This window comes from Ambystoma mexicanum, chromosome 5p (genome assembly GCF_040938575.1).
Source record: "Ambystoma mexicanum isolate Mex_15411 chromosome 5p, UKY_AmexF1_1, whole genome shotgun sequence".
Taxonomy (NCBI): domain Eukaryota; kingdom Metazoa; phylum Chordata; class Amphibia; order Caudata; family Ambystomatidae; genus Ambystoma; species Ambystoma mexicanum.
This window is the reverse complement of record NC_090930.1, coordinates 1,031,624,838-1,031,649,979: the sequence shown is the minus strand read 5'-3', so window position 1 is coordinate 1,031,649,979 and position 25,142 is coordinate 1,031,624,838. Positions and strand designations below refer to the sequence as shown.

The 25,142-nt window shown below is 47.1% G+C and overlaps 1 protein-coding gene across 1 annotated transcript in view; it reads left to right on the top strand.

Moving 5' to 3' along the window:
* The window catches only part of EXOC2 (exocyst complex component 2), a 1,591,413-nt gene that overhangs the window by 572,053 nt on the left and 994,218 nt on the right, over window positions 1-25,142 (top strand). Inside the window, exon 10 of the mRNA XM_069613520.1 lies at window positions 15,566-15,668. Coding sequence (XP_069469621.1) covers window positions 15,566-15,668 — 103 coding nt within the window. The remainder of the gene's footprint in view (window positions 1-15,565; window positions 15,669-25,142) is intronic.

Here is a 25,142-nt window from a genome sequence, read left to right as displayed (position 1 = left end):
ATCTGTAATATCGTTCAGATAGCTTACCTATTGTTGATGTCTGGCGTGCTGATAGTAAGGATCCTGCTTGTGTGCCTAATGAGAACTGGCTGCTATTCGCGGTGCATTAGGTAGCGGGACTGGCTCGTATATTCAGTTTAGTAGGAATTGACTTCCTGCAACATTCGCGTCTTGTGCGTCAGCGCGTTACGTGCGCGATGACGTCCCGTGAGAACATGCGACGACATCACGCATCGTGATGAGAGCACAAATCATATTGGGGATGTCTAAATCTGGGGGTAGTTAGATTATGTTGGGAATGATATGTGGTAAGAGACATAGGTCAACCACGGGGCACCTCTGTTCACAATCTAAAGACATCAAATTAATGCAGTAATCATTTTCACATCGGTCTTTATGGTGACAATAACTCATGATGATTTGGTACCGATATTATATATATATATTATATTCTCATCAAATTGTACTCAACAATGCTTGGCCAATAGTGTGATGTCATCTAAGATCTTTAAATTAAATTACAAATCACCTGATGGTTCAACCATTGTGTGTATGTTGTGTTCATGTAGCTGGTTTATAAAAAAGCACCTAAATGAAACTCTTCATTCATTCCATAGGGAGTCATACTGTCCAATTTATCAATCCAGTATAATTCACGTTGATCAAGTTTTTTGGAATGGTTACCTCCTCTTGCTGCCTTTGAGACTACTTCTACTATCTGGTAACGCAATTGGGCTATCGTATGCCTTTTTTCCAAAAAATGTCGTGCCACTGGTGACCGTTCATTCTTCGTCCTGATGTTACTTTTGTGCTCATTGCACCTTTCTTTCATTTTCCTTCTTGTTTGTCCCACATAATAGATCCCACAGGGACAACTCAATGCGTAAATGACTGACTTGGTATCACATGTGGCATAATTTCTTAGTTTCATTTTCGCACCTGTCCTTGGATGTATAATGTAGTTTCCTTTGGTGATGTTATTACAGTTCCCGCAATGTAGGCATGCGAAAGTACCGTTTTTTTTGGGTATGTAATGTTTGTTGTCGCTGTTCCTGGGTATATTCTGCTTTTACCAATTGGTCCCGGAAGTTCTTACCTCTCTTGTAGGCAATAAGGGGCAGTTCAGGGAAGAGTTTTTGTAATTGGGTGTCCATCTGTATAATCCTCCAATTCTTTCTTATCAAACGAGTGATATGATGACTTTGGCTTGAGTATTTGAGTGTGTACAGAAAGGGTATCTCCCTGTGTTCTGGTGTTTTCTCCAATAGAACTTCTCTTGATTTTAAGGTGGATCTTTCTTTAGCTGCTGTAATAATGTTCTCTGGATAACCTCTCCATATGATAAGAAAGAATTGGAGGATTATACAGATGGACACCCAATTACAAAAACTCTACCCTGAACCGCCCCTTATTGCCTACAAGAGAGGTAAGAACTTCCGGGACCAATTGGTAAAAGCAGAACGACAGCGACAACAAACATAACATACCCAAAAAAACCGGTACTTTTGCATGCCTACATTGCGGGAACTGTAATAACATCACCAAAGGAAACTACATTAGACATCCAAGGACAGGTGCGAAAATCAAACTAAGAAATTATGCCACCTGTGATACCAAGTCAGTCATTTACGCATTGAGTTGTCCCTGTGGGATCTATAATGTGGGACAAACAAGAAGGAAAATGAAAGAAAGGTGCAATGAGCACAAAAGTAACATCAGGACGAAGAATGAACGGTCACCAGTGGCACGACATTTTTTGGAAAAAAGGCATACGATAGCCCTATTGCTTTACCAGATAGTAGAAGTAGTCTCAAAGGCAGCAAAAGGAGGTAACCATTCCAAAAAAACTTGATCAACGTGAATTATACTGGATTGATAAATTGGACAGTATGACTCCCTATGGAATGAATGAAGAGTTTCATTTAGGTGCTTTTTTTATAAACCAGCTACATGAACACAACATACACACAATGGTTGAACCATTAGGTGATTTGTAATTTAATTTAAAGATCTTAGATGACATCACACTATTGGCCAAGCATTGTTGAGTACAATTTGATGAGAATATAATATATATATAATATCGGTACCAAATCATCATGAGTTATTGTCACCATAAAGACTGATGTGAAAATGATTACTGCATTAATTTGATGTCTTTAGATTGTGAACAGAGGTGCCCCGTGGTTGACCTCTGTCTCTTAACACATATCATTCCCGACATAATCTAACTACCCCCAGATTTAGACATCCCCAATATGATTCGTGCTCTCATCACAATGCGTGATGTCGTCGCATGTTCTCACGGGACGTCATCGCGCACGTAACGCGCTGACGCACAAAAGACGCGAATGTTGCAGGAAGTCAATTCCTACTAAACTGAATATACGAGCCAGTCCCGCTACCTAATGCACTGCGAATAGCAGCCAGTTCTCATTAGGCACACAAGCAGGATCCTTACTATCAGCACGCCAGACATCAACAATAGGTAAGCTATCTGAACGATATTACAGATTGTTGGGAGTTACCCACTCTCTGTTTCCCACCGTATGTCTAAATATGTTATTTTTGAGGTCACACCAAAACCCTGACTTTGATTTAATTTCAGCCTTAATTCTTTCTTTCCAAATTAGGATCTTGGACCCCCATTGGGGCATACAAAGGGAGGACCTAACACACCCTCTTACTTTGAAATTCCAGCTACTCCTGCCAAGGCATGACTTGGACTAGAGATTTTTGAACTACAGGCAACTGAAATAATATAGCGTAATAATCCCAAACTCCATGCAGTTTCATATCCATGGTACATCTCTCTGTCATTCTCTTGGATTCTCCTGTTATGAATATGTGTCTTGGTTTTTTGATACTTTACTTATCAGACCTACCCTTATCTTGCAGGGTACTTATTTACCAGTATTGACATACGAAGACTGATAGATGTTAATCTCATCCACTTAGACCCAGGGTTTCAACCTCGTGGCACTGATGTGAGGTAGGAAGCACTATAGTAGTCTGCTTATAACAATTAGTAAGAAAGTCTTGTTTTTCTGAGTAAAAATTACAACTAAGAATAGTGTCTTCTCTTGTAGATATCCAGACACAACGTCTCGAAAGTTTAGAATATTGAAGATTAATCATTGGACAGAAATTTTTCTTGACAATCTTTAACATCCACTCCAGAAGAAGGGAGTTTTCCTGAAACGCGTAGAATTTTTATTTTTGAATTTTGATGACTTATCACGTGTGAAGAAATTATATAGACTTCTAAAAGTTTCAGAAACTTTATTGTTTGCAAAATATATGTATGTTAATAAGAGAAGTCCACTAAAGTTTATGTGAATAAATCTCTTTGGTAATACCGATAATTGAATCATTTACAAAGCTTTTTGATATAACGGTATGTCTAGATGATGATTAACATTTATATCTAGAGAACTATACATATTGACTGTCAGTGACAGTACCTAGAGTGTGCCGGGGACGCGAGGGGCCCACATCTTGTGGTTACCCTCCCTCTTCCAGTTTTTAATTAAGGGAGGAGGCCATCCTACTCCACAGACCCAAAGCACACATGACACTGGTAAGGGATATAGTACTGACCCAACTAGCAAAGGTACAAGAAAGTCAGCAAGCCCAATATAATAAAAAGGCAACCTGTTCCTTCTCTATTGGACAGAAAGTCTTAGTACTTCTCTCCACGTTAGAACACACAATGTTGTCTTGATGGCACGGTACCTATGAAGTATTAGAGAAAACTGGCCCCTATAACGATCAGATGCCAACCAGACAGGCGCCTGGAGACACAGATTTACCAAATTAACCTTTTGAAAGAATGGAAAGAGGACCCTTTAAAATCTTCTTCTGTAGTAATGGCCCGTCTATTGTCCGAGGAGACACATTGAACCAGCTTAGTACCCCATGATCTTCCCCAACAACAACAGGATATCCAAGACCTTTTAGGTCAGTTTCCCGATGTCTTTAGTTCTGAACCGGGGAGAGCGAAAGGAATCCAGCAGTATATTGCCTCCCACCCGCCTCCCCCATAAAAGCCGTCAACTTAAAACTATACCGGATCCCAGAGGTGAGGAAAGAAGTAGTCCTCCAAGAGGTGGAGCAAATGTTAGCTGGGGATATTATTGAACATCTCAAAGTCCATGGTCCTCGCCAATAGTCCTTGTGGCAAAACCTGATGAATTGTGGAGGTTTTGTATTGACTTTAGAAAGTGAAATGCCATATCCCAGTTCGATACTTATCAGATGCCCCGGATTGACAACCTTATTGATCGACTGGGATCCGCTGGATATCTTTCAACGATTTATCTCACCCAGGGCTATTAAAGGGTACCCTTAAATCATGAGGACTAAGACAAAACTGTATTCTCCATCTCTAGAGGACTATTTCACTTTAATGGCCTTCCATTTGGGCTCCATGGCGCTCGTGCTACTTTACAGCGACTAATGGGCCAGATTTTGCGCCCATATTCCAACTTTTGTGGTACATGTCTGGATGATAGCCATTCATTGTAAATCCTGGGAAAAACATATGTTCCATCATTTTGAGATCACCAGAACCCTGAGACGCGCTGGCCTAACCACCAACACTACGAAATGGCATTTAGCCCAATCAGCAAAATATTTGGGATTTTTCGTGGGGAATGGATTGCTTTAACCCCTATTAGAAAAGGTCTGTGCCGTTCAAGAAACACCCACTTCAAAGACCAAAATGGACCTAAGAGCTTTCCTTGGTCTTAACGGGTATTACAGGAGGTTCATTCTTAATTATTCACCTATTGCCCCCTGTAGAGCTGCAAAAACTATGTGGGCGGAAAGAAGAGTAAGCCAGTTTTGACACCCTAAAACCGATCTTCTGTATCGAGCCAGTATTAAAGGTCCCCAATTTTGATAATGAGTTAATCCTTCAAACAGATTCCTCTAAGGTGGTAATGGGTGCTGTTCTTTCACAGGAATACGATGGTGTAGAACACCGAGTGCTATACATCAGCCAGTCATTATGCCACCATCAAATTAGAGGCACTAGCCACAAAGTGGGCCATAGGTTATCTAGGTAGAAAGTTTGGATTAATCACTGATCACTCGCCTTACGAGGTTCAGTCTACTAAAAGATATCAACCCTAGGATAATGCACTGGTTTCTAGACTAGAAAGGAACAGGGTAACGTTGATTTCCTTTCTCGTTCTTCTCTAGAAGGAGATGGGGACGTTAGCAGCATTAGGAGAAGGGTATGTGACGATTCCATAGATGTCATCACTTCTCCCCTGGGGGGATCCCTTTCCCATGAAGCTAGATAGTCCCCCTTGGGGGTGGTACACAGTGGGAGGGTCTCATGGGGAGGGACTCCCCATCTGGGGGCAAAGACAAACATCTAGGATACAGCCCTTATAAGAAGGTCACACACCCCTACATTCTTGCCCCTCTTTCATCTACTAACCTCTTTCTGGACAGCAGATCAATGTATTGTTACAAGGTAGATAACCTGAGTGTCCTTGAAAACAAGACGAAGAAGAGCCACAGGAACCCAAGTAATCCAGGTACTGGGATCAACTGGCCCTGCAGCGTTATGAACATAGACCCTGTGAAAGAGAGCAAGGACATATACAATGGGTCCAAACCAGGATGGCAACATTGCATAAAAATCAACAACGGGCTTACATTGTTGTCAAGCCATCCCCAGAGTAGCAGCAGGCGTGGAAGCTGTCAGATGCGGGAGCAATTTTGTGGTGAAGATCAAAGATTTTAGAATGCCGGTGGGAAGGCGGCTGTACAGGACCCGAAGTCGACTGGTCCCGCAGTATAAAGTTGAGGCAGTTGTACGACCGCTTGAGAAGGGGGACAGCGCCGTTCCACCCTAGTACAGATACTGCAGGGAGCCAAACCCCACACAGCAAACAGCCCCCGAAGCAGAGAAATAAAAGAAGAGAACCAAGGGTCGTGGACCCAACACTAAATAATCTTCAATGTGAGAAGTCTTCTTACTTGTGACAGTACCGGGCAGAGGATTGAGCCAGGTAGCTTAAGTGCAAGGAAGAGAAGAAGAAAAGGCAGATCCAGGGGAAAGGAGTAATTCCCGCCAGACTTGGTAAAAATGGCCAATCCTACCAGGATAAGGGAGTCCTCATCCTTGTATTCACCTGAAGGTACAATTGTTAAGAAGCCAGGAGTTGCAAGTCATTCTTCCTGGTTGCAGTGGTGAACTTTACAATGGCCTTTCAGCCAGGGGAAGAGAGGCATTCCCCGAAGGTAGTTTTGTGAACTATAATTTTGGGACTCTCAACCAGGGGAAGGGTGTTATACTGTTGATGATTGTTAAAGGTAGAATTCGAGTTTCTGTCACTAACCTGAATTGATGGCTTTCCTCTGGAGCAGAAATGGACGACTGCAAGGATCTCCCTGAAACCCCTGCTCCCCCTACTCCTACGGATACAGGAAACCGGAGAGGGAGAGACAGGAACCCCAGGGAAACCCTCGGGGGGGAAGAAAACCCTGGGTATTCTTGAGAGTGCTTCTGGAGGATTGGCTCTTCTCTGGAGGATGGCTGGTGGTGCAGGAATCAAGATGTCTATAGAATAAGGAATGTACAGTTAAGAAAATGGAAGAGATAGACTGTCTCAGGAAGGAACTCAGTTGAAGGAGAATTACACTTACAGTACTTCGAATCAACACGGGAATCTGTGTTTAGAGAATACTGGTCTTGCTAGCAGGCAAGGAGGTTCACCCAGCGGATGCGAGGGAGATTCCTAATAAAGTTAAAGGATATCACAAGGATGAGAGAGAAAGCCAGAGAGGATTGGGGGTGGTTAGTGCGGAGAAACAGTACTCACTCTATCTAAACGGAAGGTTGGCCCAAAGAAGGATTTGGATCGGAGAAGAGGCAGCCGCGTAGAGAGAGGATTGCGGACCGCTGAGCCCGGTAAGGAAACCACCGCTCGAGAAGGGATGTCCGAAGGGTTGCTATGCAGGAAGGAGGACAGCAAAGAAGGATTAAGGTAGATCTATAGGAGTATCGTACAACGTTTTAGGCAAATAGAGTAGCAAACTTACGAAGCGTCTTGAAAAACAGAAGCGACGCACAGGAGAGAGGATTTTCGATCCTTAAATGTAGTCATGTGATCTTCTGATCGCCTACAATGAAGACGTGCAACAGCTAGACCATCGCTTCTCCTGTGCCCGTAGTGCATCGCCATCTTGGAATATCCGCGTAAAGCAGAACCGCATAACGACCATTGCCGTCTCAGTTGCCATCGCTGGAAAGGTGAACAAAGGGAGTCCTTCCCCCTGGTTTTTGGCTGGAAGAAGAATATCCTTGTTTGATTTGTGACTTTTTGCAATCTAATACCAGGAAAAGGTAGTAATTCTCCTGGAAATGGAACTTTAAGTTGATAAGACTTTAGTTTGAGGTGTAAGGGACAGCAATGGGATTTGACACACAACGGTGGACTCTTAAATTACAGACATTCTGAATGACCCATCAGTATTTTAGTTGAGGCAGTGAATCCCCTCTTTGATTGAGGGAAAGTATGTTTTTCTCTTGCTTTTCATTTGGCTGATAAAGGTCTATAGCCCCAAACATACCACCTTTATGTCACCATCCTCCTCCTGCACCCTTACAGTGTACTATCAAGATCCAGTGTCACAAACTCTGAAGATGTGGCACCAGGGTCTCAGAATGTGGACATCTACGGAAAAAATGTCCTTTCATTCTACTCTCGCTAAAGGCTCTTCTATTACAAAAATATACAATCTAAAGTGAAAGTGTTTCTGCATATGTTGTGCCAGGGAATATCCCTTGCTCTCCAAGACCAAATCATCTCCTATCTTCTGTCATTTGCTTTGCCGAGTGGGGCTTGACTCATGCCTCAGCCAGTGTCCATCTGGCTTTAATTTCATGTTACGCATACATGGTGTGGCATGTGAATTTGTATTAGCAGATGATTATAAGGGAGTTCAGGATAAGTCTTTTGCACACTTTTCAAGTGGTTAGCAAAATGCTGTACTCTTTGGAGCTGAGCAGTGTTATTCTGACTCTTCTATGTGAGTTGTCGGACTCGTGAACCCTGGCACCGTTGTATTCCATTGTGTCTACCCCGGTCCAGATGCTACTGCTTTCTCATTTCTGCTCCATGTCCTCTGCCCATTCTCCAGGGGGTTCATGTTCTGGCTGTTTTATTGTTTGGTTGCACTTTTTCGGGAATTCCCCACCCATCCCAATACAATTCCACCCCCACGCTCATTTCTTTTGACATACACCCAGTTTATCCTGTATATTGTCCCTGTGGTGCTTTATGGAACACAACAGGTTTCCTGCTCAGCTCCCCATATCTTTGTGTGGTTTAATCATCTTGTGTGTGCATGCGGCGCTGCCTTGTTTGGTGGCCAATGTATCTTACTTGGCTTCTCCAGCATTGGGTCTGGCATGAAATCACATGCTCGTGAATATTCCCCGTCGTCAGGCTGGGAATCCTCAGTAAAGAAAAAAATCAGTTTCAGTTTTGTTTTTGAACTGTCTTTCTACTAGTAACCAATCACTGGTCTCTGGGTCATACTGCCCCAGCCAATGACTGCCCTCTACCTAAGCCCCTCCTCTGGCAGCCATCTTCAGATTTTTACTGCACTTTCAAGTGTTGGGATCCTTGTGCTATGGCTCTCGAGCTTTTACTGCGTTTTGCGATTTTTCAAAGAGTTTACTCGTATTTTTTCGGTCAATCGAGCCTCAAGCTCCACCAATTCTACTTCCGATCAACGGGGACCCGTTTCGGAATTTTTCTACGCCCCTCAAGGGCGAGTTTCCGGCGAGTTTCTGCTTCTTGGAGGATTCTGGAAGATCTTTGAGGTCTACCCCGCATGGACATGGCCCAGGACAAAGGAAACACAACGCCTGGATCCAAGCTGTTCAGGAGCTGCCCTGGATGCGGATTACAGATTGCCTTCAAGGAAGATGAGCACTCTCGGTGCCTCTACTGCCTTCACGATGACATATCGCACTTGGAGAAGGACTGTGCGTTTTGTAAGAATATGTCCACACGGACACTGAAGGATCATTGTGTTCGCCTCATCAACTGGCTGAAGGGGAAAAGCCCAGCAGCAGGTGAGAAGAGGAAGTCCGAGCGGTCTTCTAAAACGGGGTTGGGGGCCCAACAAAAGGCAAAGCACCGTGAGTCTGCGGGCGCCGGGAGTGCCGATGGTTCGGGCTCCTTGGCTGCCAGGCAGGGTGCGGTGTCACCGACGCCATCAACCACGAGCCAACACTCTGGCTCGGTGAAGAGGAAGTCGGAGAACCCGGGTAAGCTTCGGGAGAAGCCCGGTCAATACCGATGGTGGCAGAGGGGGAGCGAGGCAGCAACCCTCCCCCCAAGGTGAAGGCCTCAGGCGTACCCAAAGTCGTGAGGGCCCTGATTCACCAGGCTAAGGCCTCGATCAAAGGAGTCGTGGCGGCCCTGGCGAAACCTGTGCCACCCCGGAGGGAATCCTCTTTTCAGCCTATCAATAAGACCCCCATGAAACCCCGGGTGGAGAAAGAGGGGGGGCACGGTAGCCATAACGGACACTGATACCACCTCTGAAGATGAGCTGGTTGGCGATGCAAAGAACCTGGACAAGAAGTTGGAGGAAGTCCGGTCCTACGGGAGGGATCCCGACGAGGCGGACGTAGAAAGCGACGGTGGAGCCGAGGAGGAGCTGCAGATCGTGGAGGAGACAGAGGACCCTACTCCCCAGCCGCCACTCCCGTTGCAACCGGTGCCTATGCCACAGGACAACTCAGGAGCAATCTTGATGGCTATCCAGGCCCTGTGTACGGAGATAAGGACAAGGTTGCCCTTAACCCCAGCGGATGATCCAGCAGCACCTGGACCGTCGGGAAGCCCACTGAACAAGCAGAGGCAAATCCACCCTCCCCCTCCTTTTCAGCCCTCACCTCCTTCCCCTCCACCGAGGGACGAGACGGGAACAGAGGCAGCGACGACGGGGACAGACGACGACGACGGTGGTGGTGAAGACGGGATGCATCTCCCATCACCTCCTGCCCAGGCCACCCCCCCTGACGAAATTGGCTCTTTCCACGCCATGATCGCCAGGGATTCGGAGCTCTTCCAACTTTGTCCTGAAGAACAGAAGCAGGGTTTCCTCTACCAGCGACGGGAGGCCAAGAGTACTGTTTTTAGACGACATCTGGGACGAAGGACTGTCGCTACTCGAGAACCCATCCACAGCCCCTGCGAACAGGGACCGGTATGAGAAGAAGTACCGGGTCCCAGATTCCACCACGATGTGCCTCAGAGCTCAGCCGTCCCCGGATTCGGTGGTCTCCGCACTGGCCCAGAAGAAATCGGCAGGGGCCACAGGATCAACTTCCACTTCCCCACCTAATGGCGAGGGGAAGAAGCTGGACGCCATGTCGCGACGGGTCATCTCGTCTGTGGCGATGAACATCCAAGCGGCCAATGCCCTCGCGATCATGGCACGCTATGACATGGAGCTGTGGTTCAAGATCGTTCCCCTCATGGATTTCCTCCCAGACGACAAGAGGGCAGAAGCCCTTGACATCCTGCAGGAAGGCGAGGTGGCTTCGGACCACGCCAACACGGTGGCCACGGACATCGCCGATACCAGCTTTCGCCAGATGGGCAACAGCGTTTGCCTTCGCCGGTGCGGTTTGCTTAAGGGCACAGATTTCCGTCAGGACGTGCAGACCAGGGTACTGGGCATGCCCTTCGACGGAAACAACCTGTTGGGCGAGGCAGTGGATAAGTCACTGCAGGCCATCAAGGCAGACACCGAGACGGCCCGGGCCTTTGGTTCTCTCCATCACGGCCCCCCTTTCGGGCCTCCAGAGGCAAGTCTCAAGGTGCCTCCAAAGGATTTGGTGGCGGTTCCTCGTCATACCACCAAGCGGCCTGTTCATCATCGTAGGAGGCCTACAGAGGCCGCACTAAGGCTGGAGGATGTCGTCGTCGCCAGGGAGGCCAAGGCGCCAAGGCCTTGGTGAAGCAGGATTGAACCGGCCGCGGCATCGGGCCCCCACCGAAGCACCCCGGTGGGAGGCCGGCTGGCGAAATTCGTCAGCGCGTGGGAGTCCATCTCCAACGAACGTTGGGTGCTAGACGCGCTGGCCCACGGGCACACTCTGGAATTCCAAAGAAAGTGTCCCCGTCTACCACCTGTGGCCAGGAAGGAAAACCATGTTCCACAGCTACTTCTGGAGGTACGTGCATTGCTGAAAAAAGGCGCAATAGAACTCGTCCCGAAGAGGCTCCGGGGCTCCTGAGTGTACTCGCGGTACTTCCTCGTCCGAATAGAAGACCGGCGGTTGGCGACCCATCCTGGACCTTCACCGTCTAAACAAGTACATCAAGTCCCAGAAATTCCAGATGGTCACCCTCCAGCATGTGATGGGACAGCTGGAGGAAGGCGCCTTTCTATCGCCGCTGGACTTGGAGGATGCCTACTTCCACATCCCCATTCTCAAAGGACGTCGAAATTTCCTACGATTCGTGGTCTAAGGGCGATACTATCAGTTCAAGGCCCTTCCTTTCGGACTGAAGTCGGCACCCAGGGTCTTCAAGTGCCTGGCACCTTTGGCGGCGCGCCTGCGCCTGCAGGGGATCCACATCTAGCCCTACCTGGACGATTGGCTCATCCGAGCAAAGTCAAGGGAACTCGCCGTCGATCACACAGCGAAGACCGTCCAACTGTTCACGGATCTGGGATTCTCAATCAACTTCACGAAATCCCACTTGGTACCGTCGCAAGACGCTCTGTTCCTGGGAGCCAGACTCGATACAGTGGCGCGATTTGGCTTTGCCGTCGGAGGAAAGGACGAAAGCCATCCTGGGCAAGGTACAATGGCTGTTGACCATGGACGTGGCCAGGGTGCGATCCATCAAGTCCCTACTCGGCATGGTGTCCTTGTGCATCTACCTCGTGCGCCTATGCAGGCTGCGGATGCGTCCACTGCAGGAGTTCCTCGACGCCCGTTGGATGCAAGCGGCAGGCAGCTTTGAAGACCAGATCTCACTCAACGAGACTTTCCACCAAACTATCTGGTGGTTGGGCACCCGCACGCATCTAGAGGCGGGCATGGACTTCCAGACCCCGGCACATCAGGAAACGGTGATGACGGACGTCTCGCTGGAACCATGGGGTGCGCACACCGGAGATCTCCACGCAAGAGGCCTTTGCCTCCTGTAGGAGAGGTCACTACACATCAACGTCCTGGAGCTCCGAGTCGTGTTCTGGGCCCTCAGGTCATTCCTTCCGTCCCTCAAGGGCAAGGTGGTGAGGGTCTTCACCGACAACACCACCACAATGTTCTACATCAGGAAGCAGGGGGGCACCAGATCGCCAGCCCTATCCAAGGAAGCGCAGGATCTGTGGCACTGGGCCGTTGCCCAAGGGATGTTCCTGGTGCCCTTCCATCTGGCAGGAATAAAGAACACCATCGCCGACTCACTCACCAGAGAGCTGCGCTTGTGCCACGAGTGGGAACTCCAGCAGGATCAAGTGGATCTCCTATTCGGACGATGGGGCAATCCCCAGATCGACCTATTCACGACGGCGACAAACACCAAGTGCCGGAGGTTCGCCAGCAGGTTTCCCCAGCCGGGGAGCATGGTTGATGCCTTCTCATTCCCCTGGGACGGCCTGTTCCTGTATGCATTCCCCCCGTTGCCCTTGCTGCTGCGACTCATCAGTCAACTCAGACGGTCCCGGTGCAGGATGATCCTCGTCGCACCGGGGTGGCCGAGGCAGATCTGGTTCCCGGACATTCTGGACATGTCAGCACCCCCCGGTCAAACTTCTGACGGACTCGGATCTTCTCGCCAGGGGAGGAGGCGCCATCCTCCTTCACGACCCAGGATCGCTGAACCTGCAGGCCTGGATCCTGCAGCACTAGAGTTCGGAGGGTACAATATCCCGGCGAACTGCAAGGAGGTGCTTGCAAAGGCCAGGGCGTCCTCAACTCCCAAGTGTTATGGACAGAAATGGAAGAGGTTCACTGTCTGGTGGCGCGCACAGAAGATTAACCCTCTGGGATTACGGCCCCTCAAGTGCTGCCGTACTTGCTATCCCTGGCCAAGGCGGGGCCTCCATCAAGATCCATCTGCCGGCTATCTCCCACTACACCAGAACTCTGGGGCGGTCATCTCTGTGGTCTCATTGCCTGGTGAAGGATTTCATGAAAGGACTGTTCCGATCGCTCCCGCCGGTTAAGGCTCCGGCCCCGGCGTGGGAGCTCAACGTGGTGCTGACCAGACTCATGGGGCAGCCATTCGAGCCTCTGCATTCGGCACCGTTGAAGTTCCTGTCGTGGAAGACGGCGTTTCTTGTGGCCATCACCTCCGCACGATGAGTGGGAGAGATCCAGGCCCTCTCCTGTAAACCTCCATACCTGACATTCCATGAGACGAGGGTAGTGCTGAGGACGCACCCCTCCTTCATGCCCAAGGTGCTGTCGGACTTCCATCTTAACAAGCCCTTGGTGTTACCTGTTTTCTTCCCGTCGCCTTCATCGGCGGCTGAGAGGACTTTGCACTCGCTGGATGTGGCTAGAGTGCTGAAGTTCTACGTGAACTGCAAGGAGGTGCTTGCAAAAGGCCAGGGCGTCCTCAACTCTCAAGTGTTATGGACAGAAATGGAAGAGGTTCACTGTCTGGTGGCGCGCACAGAAGATTAACCCTCTGGGATTACGGCCCCTCAAGTGCTGCCATACTTGCTATCCCTGGCCAAGGCGGGGCCTCCATCAAGATCCATCTGCCGGCTATCTCCCACTACACCAGAACTCTGGGGCGGTCATCTCTGTGGTCTCATTGCCTGGTGAAGGATTTCATGAAAGGACTGTTCCGATCGCTCCCGCCGGTTAAGGCTCCGGCCCCGGCGTGGGAGCTCAACGTGGTGCTGACCAGACTCATGGGGCAGCCATTCGAGCCTCTGCATTCGGCACCGTTGAAGTTCCTGTCGTGGAAGACGGCGTTTCTTGTGGCCATCACCTCCGCACGATGAGTGGGAGAGATCCAGGCCCTCTCCTGTAAACCTCCATACCTGACATTCCATGAGACGAGGGTAGTGCTGAGGACGCACCCCTCCTTCATGCCCAAGGTGCTGTCGGACTTCCATCTTAACAAGCCCTTGGTGTTACCTGTTTTCTTCCCGTCGCCTTCATCGGCGGCTGAGAGGACTTTGCACTCGCTGGATGTGGCTAGAGTGCTGAAGTTCTACGTGAACCGCACTAAGAGTCTTTGGAAGACATCACAGCTGTTTGTAAACTTTGGACCTGTGAACCAAGGGAAGGCCCTCTCGAAGGCTTCTATTTCCAGATGGCTCTCCGGCTGCATCATGCACTGTCACCGGTTGGCAAACCGACTGTTGCCCCGCCGTCTGAGAGCCCATTCAACCAGAGCGATCGCTGCCACCACAGCGTTCTTGTCTGGTGTGCCCCTGCTGGACATCTGCAGGGCTGCTATGTGGAGGTCGACGCACACCTTCACGAGATTCTACTGCGTCGACCGGGATTCCAGGGAGGAGTCCAGAGTCGGCCAGGCAGTGCTGCGCAACCTGTTCACTTGAAGGTGAGCCTTGTGAGGAGGTAAGAGGTGCTTAATGTTGAGTTGTTGTAATGCTTCATGTTGAGCCTTGCCACCTCCCGTGGTTGTGCATGTGTGTACTGCTATGTATTCTTGTATTCATGAGCATGTGAATCCATGCCAGACCCCATGCTGGAGAAGGAACAAGTTAGTTACCTGTAACTGTTGTTCTCCAGCATGGGTCTGGCATGGATTCACATGCGAACCCTCCCTCCTACCCCTCTGCGGCTCTTCTCTTGGTCCTACTGCCACTTTACGTGCTACCAAATTTGAAGATGGCTGCCTGAGGAGGGGCTTAGGTAGAGGGCAGTAATTGGCTGGGGGCAGTATGACCCAGAGACCAGTGATTGGTTACTAGTAGAAAGACAGTTCAGAAACGAAACGGAAACTGATTTTTTATTTACTGAAGATTCCCAGCCTGACGACGGGGAATATTCATGAGCATGTGAATCCATGCCAGACCAATGCTGGAAAACAACAGTTACAGGTAAGTAACTTGTTCCTTTTTCACCCTGTGAGTTTAGATACTAGCAATTGTTGTGAGATTAAATCATTGAGATTACCTCCAGTAAAAGTCAGGAACTGGCTAAAATATGCTGAATGTGAATGATCACGACTGATCAATTGTTGCAGCCTTTTTTCGGTCATGTCCTGTAATGCAGTAATGTAGGTGCCATTTTAGTTGTAGGAATGTTGGAGCTTTAACACTAAAGCTAGTGTCAGAAGTGTGAATTATTCGTTCATAGACAGCCACTTAAGCCTTCTTAAAATGTCAGGATGATCTGCTGCACCATATTGATATAATGACTTCTATCGCTGATAAATCAGTAAATTGCTTTTTAGTGGAGATAATGGGAATGTGTAGATCAAGACTTCTCATGTTAAATTTTAGTGGTTTGGTTTCTGGGCCTCTCTACAGTTAATGCAGCAGGCAAAAAATGATCACTTATCTGTTATTTCTTTTACAGTTTATGCTGAAGTGGAAACCCGGATTGAGGCTTTAAGGCAGCTGCTTCTGGATAAATTGCTTGAGACACCATCCACTTTACATGATCAGAAACGTTATATAAGGTAACCTCTCGTGCAGAGAGCTGCTGTAAGATCAGACATTGTTTCAAAGTATCTCACTAAACACAAACTTTTGCCGTTTATTCTGGAGGGTAGCATATGAGGGAGCCAGCTGGGAAGGGGAGGAGTTAAACAGATTCAGTGCTATGATTTGATTAGGATATCTAGTTAATCTACCATAGGTTTCAAACTGCCTATCAATGCTTTGCCAGAAACAAATGGCTGCAGGTGCGGTGCAATGGCAGGTGCTGCAGTACCATTGGTAAATACCTAGGCACCAAAGAACAAGCACATAAAGGTATGGCAAGACATCTAGTAGAAAATCGAGAAAGAACCAGGAAAACCTAGTGCCAAAGGTTGTTGCAGAAACAGCGAGAATGTGGAATTGGCAAATAGGAGAGAAAAGTCTGGAAAGCAAGAAACTGCTATGTCAGAAAGTAACCTATATCATGAAGCAAATGGGGATAGTGTAAAGCAAAGATTCCAACTTGGATTTATCCAAAAGGGCTGGATTGAACCCAAAGCAATAACTAGAATAAAGGTACACTTTCCCTAGATCTGTCTTTTGTTCCAACCCTTACGTTATGCTCCGGTCCAACCCTTTGTCGGGAACCAGTCTAGGGAGTTGTTAGGGTTGCTTCCCAAGGATATCGTCTGACAGTGTGGGATCAAAGAAAGCACAGAGATGTTGGTCTTTTCCACGACTTTCCCCTTGCTGGTGTGTTCCTTTGTTGCAGTGGTTAAAGTCACCTTAGACCAACTCATTCCTGTACAATAAAAAGTCATATAAAGTCCAGCCCACAACAGTTTTGTTCAAAGTCTTCCTGAGCCTTTTCCTGGTATCACTCAGAAGTATCGAAGTTGACACAAATAAAAAATCCAAATGAAGAGTATGATGAGTTGAGTGAACTTCCCATATTCCTAAGTGTGCGGGTGAGCCTCTAGGGACCTGGTTTGGGCGGCCACTACTCGAAGTGCCTCCCAGAAAGTGGAAGGATCCCACAGACTCCCAAACCCATCAAAGCATGGTGTGGTACTATCAAATGTGTTAAATAGGCCTCAGTCAGGAACATTGAGTCCCATTATCACAGGCTGCTAAAATCACATCCGCACAAGTCTCTATACATTTACCATCAGAAATCAATAAATCCCTATTATCACAACGGTGTAAAATTAAACCTTTCAAATGAGTCACTCAGAGAAAGAATCAGCCATGCTTTGAACAAATAAGCATTGATCAGAGACACATCTTGTCTAACGATGCGGCTGCAGAGTTTGCAGAAATTGGAGGCAAAGTTTTTTCATGCCCCTTCATTGCTTTCATGAGTTAAGAACAAGCTTGGAAGACAGACTTTCCTGACCTCAGAACTAATTGCCAAAATGTTTAATGAATTCTTAGTCATTTAATTGAGTCTCTCTCTCACATCCTTCAGGGCTGTGTCCAAAACTGCATCAGAGTTGTGCCACTGTGTGGTTATTTGAGTTAAAATGTCATGCAACTGATGATCTAGCAGCCGTGTTTCTTGTTTCTGATTTATGTTCCTTTATCCATGCGCAATTTACATATGGTCTCTCCTGCATACATTTGTTCAAATAGGCCCTAAATCATGTATACCAAATGTTTGTTTAGACAAGAAGCAAAAACCCTTAATGATATCTTTGCATGTTCTCAACTGTGGAAATGATTATCTTATCATAATAATAATTTGTGTAGTGCAATTTAAACATGACATTTGTCCATTTTGTTTGTTTTGTAAACATTTGTATGGATTGCTTTGTAGCACATCACACTTAAATTCGGAGCTTGTTTCTGGACGAACAATGGTAATTCTTTGGCACATTTTGTTTTAGTTTCTGGAACCATTTGTAAAAGTCTCCATATACCATTTAACGTCACCTCATAATTCCCATTCTCATATTGACTTTCTCATTGTATCATGAACATTCCTTTTCTACTTTTCACCTGTGATTGGGAACGTAGCGGTTTCTGACCACACTGTGTGGTCATTGACTTGTCAAGATTGGGAAGTGGGACCAAAAAAACGCCTTTGTAATCTTCCTGTATGCTTAATAAAAGAAGTAATTTGTCACAAACGTGAAAGGTGCTTTGAGGCTGTATATTAATGAGATTGGTTGGACACTAAAGGACCCCATTGTTTTATTTATTTATTTTAATTCTTAATACCTCTATCGCATCTTCAATAGTTTATATCACAAAGTTAATTAATGCCTGAAGGCCCTTCCTTTCCGAGATCCGCTGCACCACCATTTCCAGAGCTCTTATCGGCTCCAGACTTGATTATTGCAACTCCCTATTTGCAGGTACCAGTGCCTGCAGCATCAACTGGCTGCAGATTATACAGAATAACGCATTTCGAGCTGCCCTGAACTTACCAAAAAAAGACTCTTCAGCCAGAAAGAAAGTGCACTGGCTGCCCATCCGCGAACGCATACTTTTCAAAACACTGGCCATCACATACAAATGTATCGCCAACACTGCACCGAATTATCTATCCAGCAAATTTAACAAGTCCTACACGCTCAGCCTATACACATCGCCTCTGCGTCCCAAGATGCAAAGATCTGGAGGTCGCAGCTTCCCATTTTTTGCGGCACAGAACTGGAATTCTCTACCACTGTATCTAAGAGCAGAATATTCATATTGGGCTTTCCATAAACATCTGAAAACCTGGCTCTTTTCCTCTGACCTGCAACCCAAAGGCCACACATAATCTCTCTGATCCCATCCACCACTACGTTTTATCACCCAACCAATCGCATCGCCAAAATGCCACCATATATACCTATGTAACAAGTTTATGTATCCTGAGCAAATGTTTGTACCTTGCTCCAGCGCCTTGTTGCCCATGGACTCAGTGCACTATACAAATGAATGAATAAATAAATAAACAAGAAACCAAAACTGTAACTTCTATTACATGCTTTTCTATTAGATTTCAAGATCATCACTTTTGTTTTTGCGCCATTAGATGTCAGATCCAAGTCACGCAAACAATTGTGTCACAGCATCAATACCCCACTGCAGACCAATAGCCGTTTGGTCACATATTATGATATTGTCTGCGTATGCCGTGTACTGTAGATGGAACTGACCAATTTTGGGTGGGTTAGGGTTTACTCTAATGATGCATTTACAAAAGTCGTGGATATAAAAGTTAAACAGAAAAGGCGCCAAAACGCAGCCTTGTCTCGAATCCACGATCTGTCACTATCTGTTCTGTGAAATTACCATTTCAGTGCAATCTGATTCGAATTCTGGTGTTGGAATGCAGGGCAATTAAAACATTAAGAACGTTATCTGGGCAACCAGCATACCTCAGCTTGCACCACAGCTTATCTCTATTGACACAGTGGAAGGCTTACGACAAATACCCAAAAACGAAGTTTATTGGCTTGTTGAAAGCCCTGGTTATCCTCGATAGAAACTTCAAGACCAGACAATTCAAGGATGTGCCCACACCTTTTCTAAACCCTGCTTGAGCAATATCAACTAACCCAGCACTTTTTGCCCTTGCTTCCAAATCTCTTAAGACGAGCACCGAGAACATTTTGCTACTGGCATCCAACAAGGAAATAGGTCGATAATTAAGCAATATGCCCCGAACGGCGGTGGCATTACCGACTCAGGTAATGCCCCGGGGCCCATATTCACAGTTAATGAAGGCCCCGGGGCATTACCAGAGTCGGTAATGCCCCGTCACCTGGGGCATATAGCTATTAGTACCCCGGCCTGCAGAATCTGCGTGACTGGTGCACTAAAAGCATTTTTTTCTGTCCCAAAACGCTGCAGCGTTTCGGGACAGAAAAAAAAAAACGCCCAGGAAAATGGCCGCCGGGAAAGGGAAAACGGAGTCCATTTTCCATTTCCATGGCGGCCATCGGGAGCGGACGCGTGTCCGTTCCTGAAAGACAACAAAGAAGGTAAGTGGGGTTGGGACGGCGGGGGGAAAAAAAAGAAAAAATATATGTACCTGGGTCCCCGGCAGGGGACGATGGAAGCCTCCAGCCATGTGGAGGCTCGGAGTGGAGATGTCCCCGCTTCGAGGCTCCACACAGCTGGAGGCTGCCATCGTCCCCCACCGGGGACAAGGCAGGCAGAAGGTAAGTGGGGGTGGGAGGGCAGGGAGGAGGGAGGTTAAAAATAAATAAACCATACCTGAATCCCCGGCGGGGGACGAAGGCGGCCTCTGGTCGTTTGGAGGCTCAGAGCAGGGAAGGCCCTGCTTCGAGCCTGCTCATCGGCTGAGGAGCTGCCACGTCCCCCGCCGGGAACAAAGGCATGGAATCCAGGGATTCCCGGCTGGGTAATGACCTGGCGAGGGCCAATCCGAATGGTCCTTTCATTCTGATTTCGCCCTCGCCGGATACTAATTAATTATATCCCGTTTTTTAAATATAACCACTACATGCACACCCTTCCATGAATATGGGATAGAGCAGCAGTGAATTATATTTGTAAATAGTTTAAATAGCAATAGAGACCCAACTTCCACATTGGATTTGAAGGTCATGTTTGTTAAACCATCAGGCCCGGGTGCCTTAGAATTCTTACATTTCTTAATCAGTCTGACAATATCATGACAGTCAAAATCCAAAGACCATTGAATATCTAACGTCTTTATAACAGTAGGCTCCTTTAACTTGGCCCTGTATAATGAAGAAAAGTGCTCTACCCATACTTGATCACAAATGGGATTTTTTTTTAGGGCCAGTTGGGACCCCGGGTTCTTCAGAAGGCTCCAAAGCAAAGTTCTGTGTTTTTTCCAGATATTTTCCATCCAACCATATTTTTTCCTCAGGTGAGTTAGTGCTGGAGAATAACAAGGATTGGATTGTTTCTTTTGTGCCCGAATTTCCAGTGGAGATTACACTTAACAGGGTCTTTGTATCCCTTTGTGCCTGTATGGACTTTTGGCTCCTAAGACAGCTTTTATATTCTAACTTAAGTTTATGCACTTTAGTTCCATAATCTTCACAATTACAAGCTGGCAACTGTAAGATTTTTTTTTTACGGAACACCTTTTTGTGGATCTGTATTGACATATCAAAAGCATGGGTGGATCAGGACCGAAACTGATCACTACTGGGGTCCAGTCTGCCCACAAAGCATCCCAGTAACTGCTGCACTGCTTCTGAGTAGCGATGAGGAGCCACCAACCTGAATCCTCCGTCAACAAACAAGAAGCCAACTGTTTGTTAATCCCTCTAGCTTTGCTGGGGCGCCACACAAAGGCCTTGTGTCTTTCTCCAACTACCACTATTAGTGCGTCACCGGTCGTTCTGACCGTCGGGGATGAGAACTGCAATTCTAGAGACCGTGTGCTGTGGTCACTACCCTCAGTATCCTTCACCTAACGTCTTGAGCAGTTCGCCAGCAGACCACTCAAACAAAAACAATTCGTTTAGAAGTTTGAGACTGACAATTGTTAAAATAGACATATACATTAATCAAAATATAGATGGAACTAACTCCGCATAGGGCCGAAGTGACTCAAGCTCAAGAAACAAAATATAAGGATTGTTCAACTCAATTTTGGTAGCATGGAATCCAAGATCTTTCCGAACTGTGCATAACAGGCCCCCAGAGGGACGGCCTTTGGGACCTTGCCAAGCTTTCTCAACACAAGTAGTAAAACCATCAATTAAGGTACCACTTTCAGCCACGTTTCTTATAAGCACACAATGTCGTAAGCACCCCACAAAAATTGTCAAAAGGGGGCCGAGTGTATCCAAGGATCGCGTAATGTGTTCCAAGTCATCTGGTTGCGTTCTAGTCTCATGCCCATGACCCCTGAAAGTGGTCCGGCAACTATCTACATGATCATTTGAAACATGTATTTTTAGAGGAGTTACCCCACCAATTTTATAATATTGAAAGTCGGAATCTTAGGGGCCCCCTCCTTGGGAGACGGAAGGGCAATAGTTCAAATTCATCAAAACCATATGATTGCAGATGATTGGCTTCTTCCAAAACCTCCATTCTGACCATACGGGAGCAAAAGTAAATAAACCCTATCAGGATTAACAAATTCAGCCTGCATTATGTCTGAGGTCCTCAAAAATCTCAACCGTGGTACAAGGCATAAAATAAGCACTGTCACATAGCAGTTTGCTATGCAGTTCTGTAAGACTGTTTATTAAATTGGCACTTGTGTAGCACAGCCATTTAATTTACCTTGTTCAGTGAAAGCACAGCTTACCCGCCAACCCGCCATTCCTCTATTGCCCTTGGGGCTCCTTACACCCTCTTTTATCTGTTCACTGCAAGTACAGAAAGGCTAATCGGAGATAGTGGAGAGGATTTCTGCTGCACTATTAAAATTGCCAAAGTCCTGTGTGGGAGTGTTAGGCAAGAGACATTCTTTCTTTTTTTCAAATAATTGCAAACTAGAAGTAATCTGGAGTATACCTTTATTAAGATAACTATATCCTGTCTGGCAAAGAGCAGTATGTGTGATATTTTGTTTAAAACTTTTTTTTAATAAGACAGTCCTGCAATTCCCTTTCTAAAAATGAAAATGTGTTAATGCATAATTGCAGTATTGCAACACTGCATTTTCTAAAAATTTGTCAGTAACGTTTAAGTAATTGTATCTAAATCTCTGTAACGCTCACCTGATTCCCGTAGAGGCGCCGGTCTTGACTGGGCGTATACCGTATCTTCAAAGGTGATGTGTAACACACGGCTGGCTCTTTGGGCTGGACCTCTGTGCACTGTATGTCTGACTCGAAGGGTAAGATGTCTGCAGATAGAAAATATGGGATTAAGGAACTGGGTTATTGAATGTCTCTCTCTTCTTCCCTTTCTCTGCTCCTGTAGAACCCCAAAGGTTAACGCTCTCACCTTAGGTAAGTGAACGCCGTGCTCTCCATCTGCCTCGGGGCAGGGTGCTGTAACCAGTTTCTTCACTGGATAAGGGGAGCAGGCCTCTTGACTTCAGAGGACTGCTGTCCGTCGTTTACTGCACGAACGGTAAGTTTCGAGTAATTCTAATGTCTTTAAAGTCTTTAGTAATGATGTTTCTTGTTTTGCAGGGTTCCGGCGATGGCGGATGACGGGCTGAAGTGAGTTGAAGATGGAGCCCGTGTGATGAACAGAAGCGCCTGGAAGCACGTAAGTAAGCGCTTGTTGCCTGCTTCACGATGCGCTCTAACTGTCTTTTTATTTTGCAGGTACAAGTTCGGAGCGGCTGCAGGGTGCCGGAATACCCACTGGGTTCGATGTGGAAAGGAGTAATGGCACGTGAGTATTAAAGTTCCCCAATGTCTCTAAACGCACCTTGTTTTGTCTTTCAGATGCGGGATGCAGCGCCGAAAGCCTCCGGAGCGTGCAAAGAGTTGGTAAGCTTTTGTCTTTCAGATGCCGGAATGCAGTGTGAAGACCTCCGGAGCGCACGAAGAGTAGGTAAGCCTTTGTCTTTCAGATGCCGGAATGCAGCGTGAGGCGTTGGTGACAGCCGATGGACCAGGTAAGTGAAGAGCTGTCACTGAAGACCGTAATGCTAACCTGTTCTTTCTTGTCTTTATAGGTGTTGCTGAAGACTGGATTCAGGATGGTAAGCCTTTTTCCTTAGGCCCAGGATCAGATGCAGAAGACACGATGAGCGTTCTGCTGCAGAGGATGCAGAATAACGCAAAGCAAGATTCATCCATCGGGTGTGGTTTAAATAGCCTCCTGTAGTGCTTAGGTGTCTCCTTCCACAGCCACGCCTAGGTAAGAAAAGAGTTCCTGCTTTCCAGAAGAGTTCCAGTCTTCTGAATCTAGGGAGTGGCTCCTGCCCCACCCAACAGGAAAAGTAGTTCCAAACAGAAGAGGATCAGAGGCTCAACTGGCAGGCAAGTAAGCAGCATGGTCTGCTGCAGGTAAGTCCACCCAAGCATTATGAGCCCGGCGCTTCCAGCGCTGGGACTGGGCATATTTATGAGCCTGGTGCCACTGGCGCCAGGACTGGGTCCAAAAGGTCCCAATTGGGACTGGTTGGCACTCGGAACCTGGGTTATGGATCTGCTTCCAAGGGAGTTGGGGAAAACCCTGACCTTTTGGAAGCAGAGATCATAACAGTACCCCCCCTCAAGGCCCCTCCCAAACCGGGCTTCTCCAGGGGTTTTGGCTTGTCAGGAAATGTTCGGTGAAATCTTTTGATTAGGCGAGGAGCGTGGACATATTCAGCAGGTTCCCAGGATCTCTCTTGGGGGCCGTAGCCTTTCCAGTCAATTAGGTAAAATAGTTTAGATTTGGAGATCTTGGAGTCCAGAATGCTTTTGACTTCAAACTCGAGTTCTCCATCAACTAGGATAGGTTTTGGAGATTTAGTTAGTCGGGTTTGAGGTTGCACGGGTTTTAATAGAGAGACGTGGAAGACCGGGTGTATCTTCATGTGCGGGGGCAAGTCCAACTTGACCGCTACTGGGTTTACTATGGTAGTGATGGAATAGGGACCAAGGTATCTTGGGTTGAATGTGCGTGGCCCTTTTAGAGGTAGATATTTGGTGGATAACCAGACTTGATCCCCTACTTGATATTGAGGGGCTTCCTTCCGATGTTGATCTGCTCCTTTCTTGTATTGTTCTTTAGCCCTTTGAAGGTGAGAAACAGCTTCCTTAAAGGCTTGGGTGATTGTACAATGCAGGTAGTCTACTGCTGGTGTTTCAAGATCTTGGAGGGGATCCAACTCCGAGGTTCGAGGGTGACTGCCGTACAAAAGAAAAAACGGGGTTTTCCCAGTTCCCGAATGGACAGAGTTATTGTAGGCATATTCGGCTATCCAAAGGATGTCTTTCCAAGTTTTTTCAGTTTGTTGCAGCATGCAGCGTAAATACTGTTCCAGAGTTTGATTGGTCCTCTCGGTTTGTCCGTCGGTCTGAGGGTGGTGACTGGTCGATAGTCTCACATCAATTTGAGCCGACCGACAGCAACTTCGCCAAAAATGAGAAATAGACTGACTACCTCGATCCGAAATTAGAACCGAAGGAAAACCGTGCAGTCGGACGATGTTTTCGAGAAATTCTCGGGCCAGAGTTGCTGCTGTTGGCAAGCCTTTGAGCGGAATGAAATGCGCCATCTTGGAGAATAAGTCCACGATTACTAGAATCGTATTGTATCCGGAGCATGGAGGTAGATCGGTGATGAAGTCCATAGAAAGCGTATGCCAAGGGCGAGGTGGGATGTCAATAGGGCGTAAGAGGCCTGCTGGTCTTTCCTTTTGACTCTTGTTTTGGGCGCATACTCCACAGGACATCATAAAGTCTCTGATATCTTTTTTCCAAGACGGCCACCAGAAGTAGCGCTTGATCTTTTCTGAGGTCTTGGCCATACCGGGATGTCCTTCGTTTAAAGAATCGTGATAACAAGAGATTACTTTTTTCTGTAAATCTGTGCTGGGTAGGTATAATCGTTCTTGGAAATACAATAAGTTGTCCTTTACTGCAAAGTCCTTTCCCTGCAGATGCCAATTC